The sequence below is a fragment of the Brachyistius frenatus genome, unplaced genomic scaffold (genome assembly GCF_029030835.1).
Source record: "Brachyistius frenatus isolate BFR_SWC_R1_liver_20210118 unplaced genomic scaffold, ASM2903083v1 Contig_18, whole genome shotgun sequence".
In the NCBI taxonomy this organism is placed as follows: domain Eukaryota; kingdom Metazoa; phylum Chordata; class Actinopteri; family Embiotocidae; genus Brachyistius; species Brachyistius frenatus.
Genome location: NW_027210617.1, coordinates 2,196,880 through 2,210,249, shown reverse-complemented (window position 1 = coordinate 2,210,249; position 13,370 = coordinate 2,196,880). Strand labels below are relative to the sequence as shown.

The 13,370-nt window shown below is 39.9% G+C and overlaps 1 protein-coding gene and 1 pseudogene across 1 annotated transcript; one reads left to right on the top strand and one right to left on the bottom strand.

Moving 5' to 3' along the window:
* Positions 1–1,311: 1,311 nt before the first annotated feature.
* Positions 1,312–7,458, bottom strand: LOC138618817 (cytochrome P450 2J4-like). The gene is made up of 9 exons (XM_069694819.1): positions 7,153–7,458; positions 6,062–6,224; positions 5,786–5,935; positions 5,179–5,339; positions 4,616–4,792; positions 4,393–4,531; positions 3,070–3,257; positions 2,187–2,328; positions 1,312–2,042 (listed from the first exon to the last, which is right to left on the bottom strand). Exons 1-9 carry the CDS (start codon positions 7,378–7,380, stop codon positions 1,867–1,869), a joined length of 1,524 nt encoding a protein of 507 aa, XP_069550920.1. The 5' UTR covers positions 7,381–7,458; the 3' UTR covers positions 1,312–1,866.
* Positions 7,459–7,671: 213 nt separating this feature from the next.
* LOC138618725 (cytochrome P450 2J2-like) lies at positions 7,672–12,597 on the top strand (annotated as a pseudogene).
* Positions 12,598–13,370: the final 773 nt, after the last annotated feature.

The following is a 13,370-nucleotide window of genomic DNA, read 5'->3' as shown; positions in this document are numbered from 1 at the left end:
AACATTCACTGCATCAAATCTAAGCATCTGATTTTATATGGCACCCTGAAAGTTTGATCACTTCCAGTTCTATTACAGGCTTTTCAACATTTTCTTGCTCATCAAAGACCCCACAAAATATAAAGTTACTCTAGATGTTCAGATACAACTCACCAGGATTTCATGCCATCAGGGTTTTCTTATCAAGACACCATCAAGTGAGGTTTTCACCAGCATCAATCTTCCTTAGACTACTTGCTTTGTTAGATGACTCTGACTAAAGTGATCTCTGTTATGTGAGTGAAACATCTTAAAGAGGTCAGTGACCTAGTTTAGTGGTATCCTAGGAGATGATCTTTGAACATTCGTTTGAATACTTTGGTGCCCTACTTCAGCTGCCTGTTTTTCATCACCGCAAAGGTTCAGTTGACTTTTAACGTATGTTTTCTCAGCACCTGCTCTCATTAAACATGCTGTTCTTAGCAGATAATAAAGTGATCAACCCAGAATGTAGCATACTGTTACGTTGGTCTTTAGAATAAAAAATATGCTGACCATTGTCTTTCACCATACTGGTTTCCACCAGTCTAGACACTTCTGAGGTTTTTTTTTCTTGATAGTAATTCTAAACATGAATGGCAAAACACAGCTGATTACGATCACATCGAAAACATCAAAGTAGGACACGCTCAGGTTTCTGAACTGACAATATTTATACATGTTCTGTCTTTGAAATATTTATCTTGAGAGTGGTAAAACAAACTTACATTTTTAGATCTGACCGAATTCACTTCACACTGGACCCTTCACTTTTCTCAGTAACTTTTGTCATCCCTCCAAGTGCTTGAGCGTTGACTCTTCAAGGACTTTCTCAAGCTAACCTAGTTTTTGTGATTCTCTTTCACTAGTTATTTTCCATCTCTGACTTCAAAAGCCTTAGAGGGAAAACCCAGACTGTTAACAGGGTGTATATTCATGAAAAGATAAAAGAGATCTCAGGCTTGAGGTTAGGACATTTTCAGAATTACATTTGCTTCATATGATAAGCTTAAAGTTCAAGTTATAAAAAAAACTTCTTCTGAGTTTTTTTTTTCCTTGATAGTAATTCTAAACGTGAATGCCATACACAGTTGATCAAGATCACATTGAAAACATCAAAGTGTAACACACTCAGGTCTCTGAGCTGACAATATTTATACATATTCTGAGTTTAAAGTTTAAGTTAGAAAAAAACTTGAAAGTGCTTCTTTTTAAATGTAACATTACAGAATTTGTTGTTTGATGTATTAAAACTGAAAAATCTTCTGAAAGCCTTTGAGTACTTAAAATTGTTTATTGAAATTTTCTTTCACACAAATTTAATGCTCCGCAGAACCTGACTGAAGAATCCAGTTTACTATGAAACTGACTTCCCGATAGCAGCAGGCATAATACATTTTCAAACTGATAAACAGCGCTGAGACTGACTCCATCGTCTCACGTGCCAAACCTCAGACTGCAACCACAGTGAGCGCTTTAACACATAGCTGCCTGAATCAAAAGCATGAATTAATTGTCAGTGTAATCTATTCAATCACACATCAAGTTTGAGCATTTCTGACACATTCAGTGTGAAGTGGATATGATTGTAGGAATGCAATTTCCAGTGATATTCTGGGGGAAAATTCAATTTTGTTGCATATTTATAGACAGTAGATTATTTTAATACTGTAAAAAGGTTAACTGGAAAAGCTAAGTGCATGAGAAGAAGGAAAATTTATCAGAACTTTTTTTTAATTTTTCTTAATCATATAGCAGATGTTATTGATGGATCACAGGATAAATGTCGTGGAACCCTGTTTGACTGTGCTGAGAAACAGACGTGTTCGCTTTGGGAATGTTATTAGTTTAACGTGGTACGGCGCAGAGGCGGTAAGGTTTAGGACAACGAGTGGCTCCCAACTTGAACTCCAGTCTGGGCTTCTCTCCAGCAGGGGCCGAGAATGAAAACCTCTGAAGGAGGGAGGTGAAAAACAGGAATAACTCCATCCTGGCCAGCTGTTCTCCGAGACAAACACGCTTACCTGAGAACACACAATACAAGAGATGAGCTTTATTCACATAATTAATGTGAATATTAATTACATAATTATATTTCTGTCATTTTGCCAGTCCTTAATTAAAACAGCAGTTAACTGAGTTTTGAAGGATTATAACAACTGACTAACCTGCAGAAAAAGGAAGGAAGGCCTCTCTCTTCCTAAATTTACCATCCTGATCCAGAAAGTGTTGAGGGTTAAAGGAGTGTGGAGTTTCCCACATCAACTCATCATGTAGGACAGAGTCGAGCGTAGGCATTATCATGGTGCCCTGAAAAAATTAATTAAAAGTGTTAATTAAAAGGATGTTTCTTTAGCATTTGTTTTATTTAACTTGTAACATATTTAAATAAACAAAAAATAAACTTTAAGGACTTCTCATCTATCTTAATAATTCATAATGTAATTAAAATGACATTATGTTCACAGTGGGAAGGGACAGCTCTGAAAACCATTTTGGTTCATTACATTATTTGATAAAAGGATTTTAGTCATAGTTAACAAGTACAAACCCCATTTCTAGAAAAGTTTATAAAATGCAGTAAAACCAAGAATCTGTAATTTGTTAATTGTTTTCCTACTCCATTTAATGAATAAAAGTACAAAGAAAAGATTTATAATGTTTTTACTGGCCAACTTTATTCTATTTTGTAAATATAAACAAAATTTAAAATTTAATGCCTGCAACACACTTGAAAGCTGGGACAAAAAAGGAGTGAAAGGTTCTTTGAAAATTCAAGTTTTTGTGTTTTACCCACAAGCAGGCGATTTGGCAACAGGTGAGAATATCTTGACTGGCTCAGTCTTAAGCAGCGATGGATCGTCGCTCACTACTTTGTGCCCAATGTGAGACAAATATCACTCAGTTCAAAAGTGACATTTCTCATTTGAAGACTTTTCTGGAAATGGTGTTTGTATTTCATTCAAAAGCTAAAGCGCCAGAAAACCTGACTTCCTGAATGAAATAACAAACAGTAAGCACAACTCTCACATTAACGTGTGGATTGTGTACCTTGGGGATTGTGTACTTATCCAGTGTGGTGTCCTTGATTGCCATTCGGACCACATTGAGCGGGAGGATGTTGGCCATTCTCTGCATCTCATGGATGACTGCATCAGTATAGGGCAGATTTTCTCTGTCGGTCAGAGAGGGCGTTCTGGATGAACCAATCACAGCATCCATCTCAGCCTGGATTCTCTCTGCACACAGTGAAAACAGGAGACAATATCAGTCTGTGTGATGCGTAGATGACTACATCCAGAAGTTCTCTGATGATACAGCCATCGTTGGACGTGTATCAGAAGGGAACGATCTGGAGTACAGGGAGGTCATCACTGACTTCGTTGACTGGTGTGATCTCAATCACCTCCGGATTACAGGCAGCAAGACGAAGGAGATGGTGATTGATTTCCGCAAGAAGGTCACCCCAACTACACTGGTGAACATCCACGGATTGGACATTGACATTGTGTACGCTTATAAATTCCTGGGTGTTCACCTCAACAATAAACTGGACTGGTCGGACAACACGGATGTCCTCTTCAAGAAGGGCCAGAGTCGACTCCATCTGCTGAGAAGACAGAGGTCCTTCGGAGACTGCAGGACTCTGCTGAGGACATTTTACGACACTTTGGTGGCATCAGCCATCTTTTATGCAGTGGTCTGCTGGGGCTGTGCAGGTACAGAGAGAGACAGGAGGAGACTGAACAGGCTGGTGAAAAGGGCCAGCTCTGTCTTGGACAGTCCCCTGGACTCCATAGAGGAGGTGGGTGAGAGGTGGATGTTAGCCAAGCTGACATCGATCATGGACAACACCTCTCACCCTCTCCATGAGACTGTGGAAGCTTTAAGCAGCTCCTTCAGTGGCAGACTGCTGCACCCTCAGTGCAGGAAAGAGCGCTACCGCAGGTCATTTGTTCTGACTGCTTAGACTTTTCAACACCATCATAAAATAATGTGGCACTATTCAGTTTCATTTTATTGCACTGATCACTTTTTCCATTCATCCCAAACTGTATTTATTTATTTTTATTTATTTTATTTGCTTTTTTGGTGTATATAGTCTGTGTGTGTGTATTTATTCATTGCTCTTTTTCATAGTGTGTGCACCTTTTTTGTTCTTTCTATGCTGCTGTGACGACCGAATTTCCCCACTATGGGAACAACAAAGTCAAAATCTAATCTAATCTAATCTAATCTAAATTACTCATCACACACACTTTCTCTCCCAGTACAGGGCTGACCTCTGAAAGACCCCTGACAATAATACGTCATGGCCAGATGCTTACAAAAGATGCAAGCATTGCAGGATTACTCCTACACACATACACAAACCTTGTATGTCAGGGTAGTAGATCATGTACAGCAGCCCCCAGTGTAAAGTGGTGGTAGTAGTTTCAGTTCCAGCACCAAACAGGTCAAGGGTACAAAAACTCAGATTTGTCAGATCAAAACCAGAATCTTTGTCCTCCTTCTATAAGTGACACAAGAGACAGAAGTGAGAATCTGTGAACATATTTCATTAGAAATGCAAAAAAAACAAAGACAAAAATCTCACCTCTCCCATTTCTATGAGGAAGGCATCAATGTAGTCTCTTGGTGATGAGGGGTCAAGGTTTTCTCTGTGCTCTTTGATCCTGATTTCTATGAAATCAAGTATACTCTGTGTCAGAGTGAATATCTTCTGATGGGGACCAGGCAGCCACTTCATCAGCCAGGGCATTGTGTTGTACAACTACAGAGATGGAAGATTGTAACCAAATCAACTGACAGTCAGGAAATAGTAGTGACATTTCTATCTCGATTTTATCACATTTCAATGAATGAAGATTTACATATTTTCAGATGTTCCTGTGGTCCACTTATTTACCATCTTATGACCTGATGGGTTTGGACGCAAAACCTGAAAATACCACCACCTGCTGGAGTGCAGTAAATCTTACTCTGCTTATGTTTGGTTTGTCACCCACAGTGGTGGAAATCAACTCAAGTACTGCACTTGAGCATAATTTTTGGGTATTTATACTTCAGTAATGCAAGTCTATTCTGCTTAATACTTCTACTTTTCAGAGTGAAATATTTTACCATTTACTCGGCTACATATAACAGACAGCTGCTCACCTGTGCCCACACACTTCCCTCCAAGTACAATGTCTCACTGAAATTCTGAAGAATGGACTGGTACTGCTTGTCAGTGTACTCGAATCGATTCCCAAACACCAAACAGCAGATAATGTTGGACACAGCATTGGTTATCAGTGACTGGGCATTGAAAGGCTTGCCTGTAAAATAAAAAGGAAATATTGATAAAACACACACATAAAAGCCCTTGTTCAATTTACAGCCTGCTGAACCTTTCATGTCATTTCCCAATTTTTTTCCCTCACATTTCCTGTCGATCTCCACTGCCACTGTCAAATAAAGGATCTAAATTAATCTAAAAAAAATAGATAAAGGACCCCACATTAAAACATGCAGTATGAAGCAAACATCGAACACCAGTGCAATTCTCATGACAACTTTACAAGATTAATTTGATGTAAATTGACTAATTGTTTCAGCTCTTATACAGAGAATGGTGATGTTTCTTAACTTATGACTTGCTGTATTTTGGTTTATTTTGGTGTGTCACAAAATTGGAGGGAAAGGGAAATGACATGTCCACGTAATAAATGTGAAAAATAATTTAAAGTTAAATATTACGGTAAAACGGTGAGACTTTTTCTACCTTGCTGATCTGCAAAAGCCTCTGTGAGATATCGGCACTCCTGCTGGACAGATAGCGCCAGGGTCTTTTTGCCCAGACCAAAGTTTCTGAGTGTATGAAGCGCAAATCTCCTCTGCTGCTTCCAAGAATAACCATTGGAACCCACAAGACCTTTTGGAAACACAAAACTGCATTGGACTGGAAGCACCTGGAAATGAATTTAATAACCACAAGCTACGTGCTGGTCTTATTAAACACCAACAAGTAATTTATCAAGCAAAAGGCAACCAAAATTACCTTTATGCCCAAATAAATCTTCAAAGATTGGTATGCTGGGACGATCTGTGAAGTCTTCTCCTTGTTGGACCAATGCTTCTTTGACAAGCTTGTAGCCATTGAGGACCACAATCCTTCCACCAAAAAGACGAAGGCTGAAAATGTTTCCATACTTCTTTGCAAACTGAACACAGACAGCAGATTAGTGTAGTTTTTGGTGTTCATGTGCAAGACTGACTTAACAGAATTATTACTGATACTGATTTGAATTTTTTTCTCCTTCCCTTGTGATTATTTTAAGGTAAAATGTGTATTCCACTACAACATTATGAAAAACGTGACTGCTGGGACTTGCATAATGCAGCACTGCCGCATCATAAACATGAATGTCTCCCAAAGGAACTGAGCTGCAAGCTGTTTAAGCCACTAGAGGCATGATTCTGGAGATTACTGCAACCCTCAACTCTCACAACAGTTTATTTTTCTCGGGATTGTTTTATGAATCGGTTTGTTTCTGTAAGTCTGGGTGAAAATAAGCACAACAAAAGGGAATAGAGGAAACATAGAATAAAGTGCATTTCTGCTTCCTTCTTTTATTTGAGTTAATGATTTCCTGTTTACAGTGGACTCTTGCCTCATATTGCACATCTATTTATTTATTTTAATATTCATAAAGGTATTACTCTTTCTTTTTTGGGTGTTTGTTAAAACGGTATAAACAAACAGGCTCCTAAAAGGAGGTCTTTTTCAGCCTCTGAGACTGTATTTACGATTACATAATAGTATTGGACCCCAAACTGAAGATCATTATCCAGTTTACTGGAAATTTATTAGAGAACAATATACTAGACTGCCAACACAGCAAATCTGTTCCCTTTGCAATTAACTGTCTGATCTTCTCTATATCTGATGCGTTCAGCTCTGTCAAAAAGAAAAAAACAACTTTCCTTCCTCTACTAGCAGGGAAATCTGAGCACTCTGTGCAGAACTCTGCAATACAATAGTAGATTGTTTTTTTATTGCAGCTGGACTACTATTCTGAACACAGTGATTTACACAACAGTCAGTTCGGTACAATATTAAAAAATTATAGTTTATCTATGGACTCCAACCTCTGTGAACTGCAGGTGAATTCTGTTAGGGTTGATGCGATGGAGGTCACCAATGAAAGGAAGAGCCCACGGTCCGGGAGGAAAGTTTCTCGGCACTCTGTTCTTCAAAACATCAGTCAACAGCAGAAAAACGCAGACAAATATTAAAATACTCCGACCGTCTATCCACTCCAAGCCGAGAACATCGTGTAGTATCTCCATTTCTTCACTTACTGATACTGAAATCATTATTTGAGGGTTTTAACTGCGCTATCACGATGATCACGGGTGAGTCACGTAAAATGACGGAGTAACAGTTTATCAAGACGTTAGTCTGTATATAAATTCCCATAGTCATTGTAAAGACAACACTCACCGGACCGATTTGCTGGCCTTCAAAATAAAAGCACGTGGTTAAGATCATAGCGTTATGTTGGACCCTTTTTTTTCTCGTCCCCTTCACTCCTCACGCATATAATGAAACCCACCATCATCCTGTCTGCAGAATCAAATTGTGGCTCTTTTTGAAATTCTTCCATCATGATTTTTCCATCAGTTTTTGAGCGTGTGGACTTTACTGGTTGGTTGTTGTTCGGTTTTGTGTTGCTGCTTTTGATTGATGTGGTAAGAAACTGGAGACCTCACAACTTTCCACCTGGACCCTTGGCTGTGCCTTTTCTAGGAAATGTCTTCACTGGTGTTGACTTCAAAACAACGGACAAGGTGAGGTGAAGAGCAAAACTTTTGTTGCATATTTTATATATTTTTATTCTATAGTTTACATTTGATTTTGAAGCAGCATAAAACAGCATGCACGAGGTGAAACTACCTGTATTATGAGAATAAACAACTTAGATCGAGCACATGTAGCTGTGGTTTCAATGAAGATTTAGCTACTTCAAAGTTAGTCCTTGTTACTTAAGCGTTGATGTTACTGTCCTCTTCTTCAAAGCATCTTATCAGACAAAAAAATACTTTATTTCTATAAGAATACAAAATTCTTTGTGAATCATTTCCTCTCTTGTAAAATTATGTCCTCTTAAATGCAGCTGGCTCAGGAGTAAGGTCCTGTGTTCAGCTTGAGGAGAGCCAGTGAGAGGATGATGTTTATTTCAGGATACAAAATTGTCAAAGAGGCTCTTGTCAACCAGCTGGACAGCTTTGTTGATCAACCTGTTGTCCCTCTCTTCCATGCTATCTTCAAGGGCATTTGTGAGTAGGTGAAGGAGTGCATACTAACAATGTAATGTTGGTTTAGTCCCAATTGGAGAGACAATTGTAAAATGTGTAAACTCACCTGCGTTACTTCGGAGAGGGCCAGAAGTCTCTGGAAAAATCTATTCAAGTGGAGAGCAACTTCCTCTGTGACGCCTTCAAAGAGGAACAAGGTGGGTAGATTATAGGAATTCACCTGACTCAAGTTTATTTGACTAATATCGTTTATAATTGATATTGACTTGATCACTGACTTGAATCTAATTGAACACATTCTCAGGAAGACCATTCAACCCCCACTACACCATAACAAATGGAGTTAGTAACATCATTGCCTCTGTGCTCTTTGGACATCGCTTTGAATACAGTGATGAAAGCTTTCGTAAGTTCCTGGAGTTGGACAATGATGCTATTCTGCTTTCTGGCTCAGCTCGGGCTCAGGTAATTCCTGCCTACATGATGCAGCATTCAAAAAACAAACTGTATTGTTGACCTATTTACCGTCATCAGCTGTATGATGCCTTCCCTGGACTGCTGAAGCACCTGCCAGGACCTCACCAGATGGTCCATGCCAACTACAGGAAGATCTTGAGTTTCATGAAGAAGGAAATAGAAAAACACCAGGAGGAGTGGAACCCCAACGACCCTCGTGATTATATCGACGCATACCTGGGAGAGATGGAGAAGGTAAGATAATAAAATGTTCTTTGTAAAGCCCTCGAATCCTGTTCACGGTTAAGTTTAGAATTTTTCAAGTTTGTCTTAAAACCATAGCCCATGTTAACAACAGTACTTCCTTATACTGGCCACTAACAGGTTCTCTCCTTATATGCTCCCAGTCACAAAAACGATGACTCTACAAAATGTTCACCTGAATTGTCAAAGTCTGTCTTCTTGGCTTCAGATAAAATTTTGATAAAAATGTTTAACAATAGAAGGACCATCATGACTTACATTTAGTGCACTTCCTTAGATTATGGAATCGGTTATACAGTATCCACCTGTTTGGGAAACCTTTAAAAAAATGCAAATACATAAAAGGAAAATGATTAGAAAAAAGGAAAATAAAACTTTCCACTACATAACATATCATGCCTGCTGTTAAGACAGTGAGAACCTCTCCTGTATGGGAAAAAACAAAACATTAAATCACATTCACATCATGTGCAAAACAGAAACAATCTATTCTAAAGTATATGATTATATTCTTCTGTGACAGTTAAAGGCCCTGTACACCTACACAATTCCCAGCAAACATTATCATGTAATAGGAAATCAGTATTCAAAATCTAGATAACATTAACAAGTGCAATAATTCCCCCAAAATACATCATAACAAACTCCCATAAGCCCTTAAAGTACACAGGCAAAATGTCACAGTTGAACAGAAGAGGAAAATCCCTGAATAAGTTGAGGGGTTGCAGTCAGTTCAGACATGACAGCAGGACAGAGAGGAAGAGAGTCATTAAACATCAGAGATTACACTCAAAAAGTAAAAAACTAAATGCCTTTAGTGGAGAACATTGTTGGTGTGTTTTATGGATTTGGAGGAAACTACAATATAGTTTCTGACATTTCTGCGCTTTCTGTTTTTCCTTCATGGGAGCTGTAGGGTTTTTTGTGCCCATGGAAAAATCCTGATTTAACCTTTTTAGATTACAAATCTTCCCTAACAAAGAAAAAAGTCTCTGTCTGGGGATTTAATAAAATTCTATGAGGGGTCGCTATCTTCTCCGCGAATCGCCACTTAATGTGGTGGAGGGGTTATTTGCCCCAGTGATCCTGGGAGCTATGTTGTCTGGGGTATCAGCCCCTGATAGGGTTTCCCAAAGCAAACTGGTGTCAGGTGAGAGCCCAGACTAAGCGGTTCACAAAGACCCCCCGATGAATAGCATCGGGGTCACCTCGCCAGGATCAGGGAAACCGGGGAACCCTCCCGTAGCCGGACCCAGGAGGGGAACTTGCCAGCGAGCGTCTGGTGGCCGGGCCTTCACCCGTGGGGCCCGGTCGGGCTCAGCTCGAAGAAACAACATGGAGAAGCCACCCTGTGGACCCACCACCCTGTGGACAAGCATCGGGGTCCAGCTGAGCGCCAATGTGTTGGAGTTCTCCCCAGAGAACGAGAGGGTCGCCTCCATGCACCTGTGGGTTGCAGGGAGGAAGACTCTGACTGTTGTTTGTGGTTATGCACCAAACAGCAGTTCGGAGTATCCGGCCTTCTTGGAGTTGGTGGGGGGAGTTCTGGAAAGGGCGCCGCCTGCCGACTCCATAGTTTTCCTGAGAGACTTTGACGCTCATGTGGGCAACAAAGGAGAAACCTGGCAGTGGGTGATTGGAACGGCCTGCCCAATCTGAACTCAAGTGGTGTTTTATTATTGGACTACTCCTTCGCGTCGAAAGGAGTCAGCTGAGGTGGTTCGGGCATCTGATCAGGATCCTACTGGGCGCCTCCCTCTGGAGGTTTTTCGGGCACGCCCAACTGGCAGGAGACCCCGGGGAAGACCCAGAACATGATGGAGGGATTATATCTCCTGGCTGGCCTGCGAACACCTTGGGATCCTCCAGGATGAGCTGGAAAATGTTGCGGGGAAGAGGAAAGTCTGGGTCAGCTTGCTTGGCCTGCCGCCACCACGACCCCGACCCCGGATAAGCGGAAGATGATGGATGGATGGATGGATGGATGGGTAGCTATCTTCACTGTAATGTGCCAGTGCTGAAGAATGGCCTGGCTGAAACCGTTTATCATTTTGCCATAAGGGAATAAAGTGATCTGGCTTGTTTGAATTTGTTTTAAACAATTACAATTGTCTTGTTTGTGCTTGTTGGTAAAAAGTAGATTGAGGTAAGGTTTCTCCAGTTCAATACTTTTACTGATCTCTCCTCACTGTTATCTTAAAGTCCACAAAAGACAAAATCACTGGCAATCAGAATTTATTGAGCACTTCAATAAATCAGGTAAATTATTTATTAAGAATGGATAACATGGTGTGCAAGCTCCTTGTTTTTATACACTACTTTCAGAGACTCTTCTTTTGGCTTTTGGCTCCCCCGATGTTACAACTTGCCAAACTATGCTCTCTTCTTGGAAAACTCAGCTTTACTCGGTATGGAACCGGGCAGTGAAATCCTGGCTGAAAGACTTCTTGTTTTTCCAATTAAGTTTTTTATATACTGTGTGACACGAATGTACTCTGACACACTAACAGTTCTGTGCACTTTGCATCTGTTGGTGATGCATTTTCCGTCCATGAAAACAAAATACATTGAGAGTTACATGAGTTAATCATTCCAAGCTATCTAGAAAAAAGGTCAGGCATTGGGTCTATGAGACAAATATAGTTAAACATTAACCTCTGTATCTAACTTTAATTCAGTGAACATATGAATAGATTTGCAAGAACAACTTCCAGGAAAAGCGGCTTTTGCATCCTGGGCAGTTTGGGGATTGAGCGGCTTTTGGAGATCTTGAGCATTCTCACTAAATGAATATAGTGAATTTGTTTTTTTAAATCATTTAAATTGAGTCTGTTTTATTTTGTTTTAGTCTATTGCGCATACATTACCACGTATCTGACAGACTTTTGTTAAGAAGGCAAAAGAAGAAACACAACACTTTCAAGACACCTTAAATTTAACACTTTAAAAAAGGAAAGTTTGCAAAGGGTGGATTGAATTGTGTAATGTTGGTCAGTATTCCTTATCTTTTGATAATCTTTGACAAACAAAAGTGAACAAACAAACAAAACACAAAAGTGGAAAAGCATTTGGCCTCATCTGACCCCTTGGCAGGATTTTTGTGTCTCACCATGACTACATTTCATAGCTGTGCACTTTGTATTGTTGGTTAGAATCTGTTTATACTATAAATATCCAATTTTTGTTTACGGTCACTGAAAATCAGTGGAGATTTTGTACCTATAGTAGATGTGTGCTTAACATCAATCTGAGTTCACATTTAGAAAGAAGAATTTACAACAGTCTGTTCCATAAGACATGATAAGACTAACACCAACATCAACAGCAAGACAAATGTCTGTGATGCTTCCCCACAGGTAAACGTGTGTGTTTAGGGGAGCACCTGGCCAGAATGGAGCTGTTCCTTTTCTTTACATCTCTCCTCCAACACTTCACCTTCTCCCCTGTCCCTGGAGAAATGCCCAGCTTGGAGGGTGTGATGGGCTTCACCTATTCCCCCGAGGAGTTCAGGATGGTAGCTGTACCTCACTGATGTCATCCCAACCAAACACAGGCATCTATGACCGATATCTCCACATTCTTTTTGAGGCCGCAAAATAAATATGCTTGATCTTGGCAAATGTGGGAATTATTAAAAACCTATCATTTTCAATTAAGCGATGTTGTAAATGTTAGTGCCAAATTTGAAGAAATTCCCTCAAGGCATTTCTGCGATATCAGCATTGATAGGATAGGCGTGAGGTCACATTGACCACTGACCTTGACATTTGTTTACTAAAATCTATTTAGTTCATCCTTAAGTGTAAATGAATGTTCGTATCAAATTTGGAGAAAGTCACCCTAGGTCACAAGGTCACAGTGAGCTTGACCTTTGAACACCAAATTTAACTGGTTCATTGATGTTTTCTGAGAATTGGATTCACTAGCGGGCCAATAAGAGGTGACATTGACTTTGATCAGAAAAGTAATTCCCTCAAGGCATTCCTAAGATGATGCGCTGGCGAGAATGGGGCGGCCGGATGGGAGAGACATGAGCTCAAAGTGAAAGGTTTGAAATTCCAAGTCTTCTTTTCCTTCTTTTAGGCCAAGAAGTATTTTGTCCCAGTTTAAATAAATTTATTTAAGGGGTTCCTGAAATGCTGCGTTTACGAGAATAGGAGGAACAGATGGACAAGCCGAAAACACAGTAATGCCTACGGCCACGGCTGTCACCGACACAGAGGCATAAAAAGTTGATTTGGGATGTATAACCCTGTTCCCAAAATATTTGGGACGCTGTGTAAAATGTAAATAAAAACAATGCGATAATTTAGAAATTGAAAATAGAA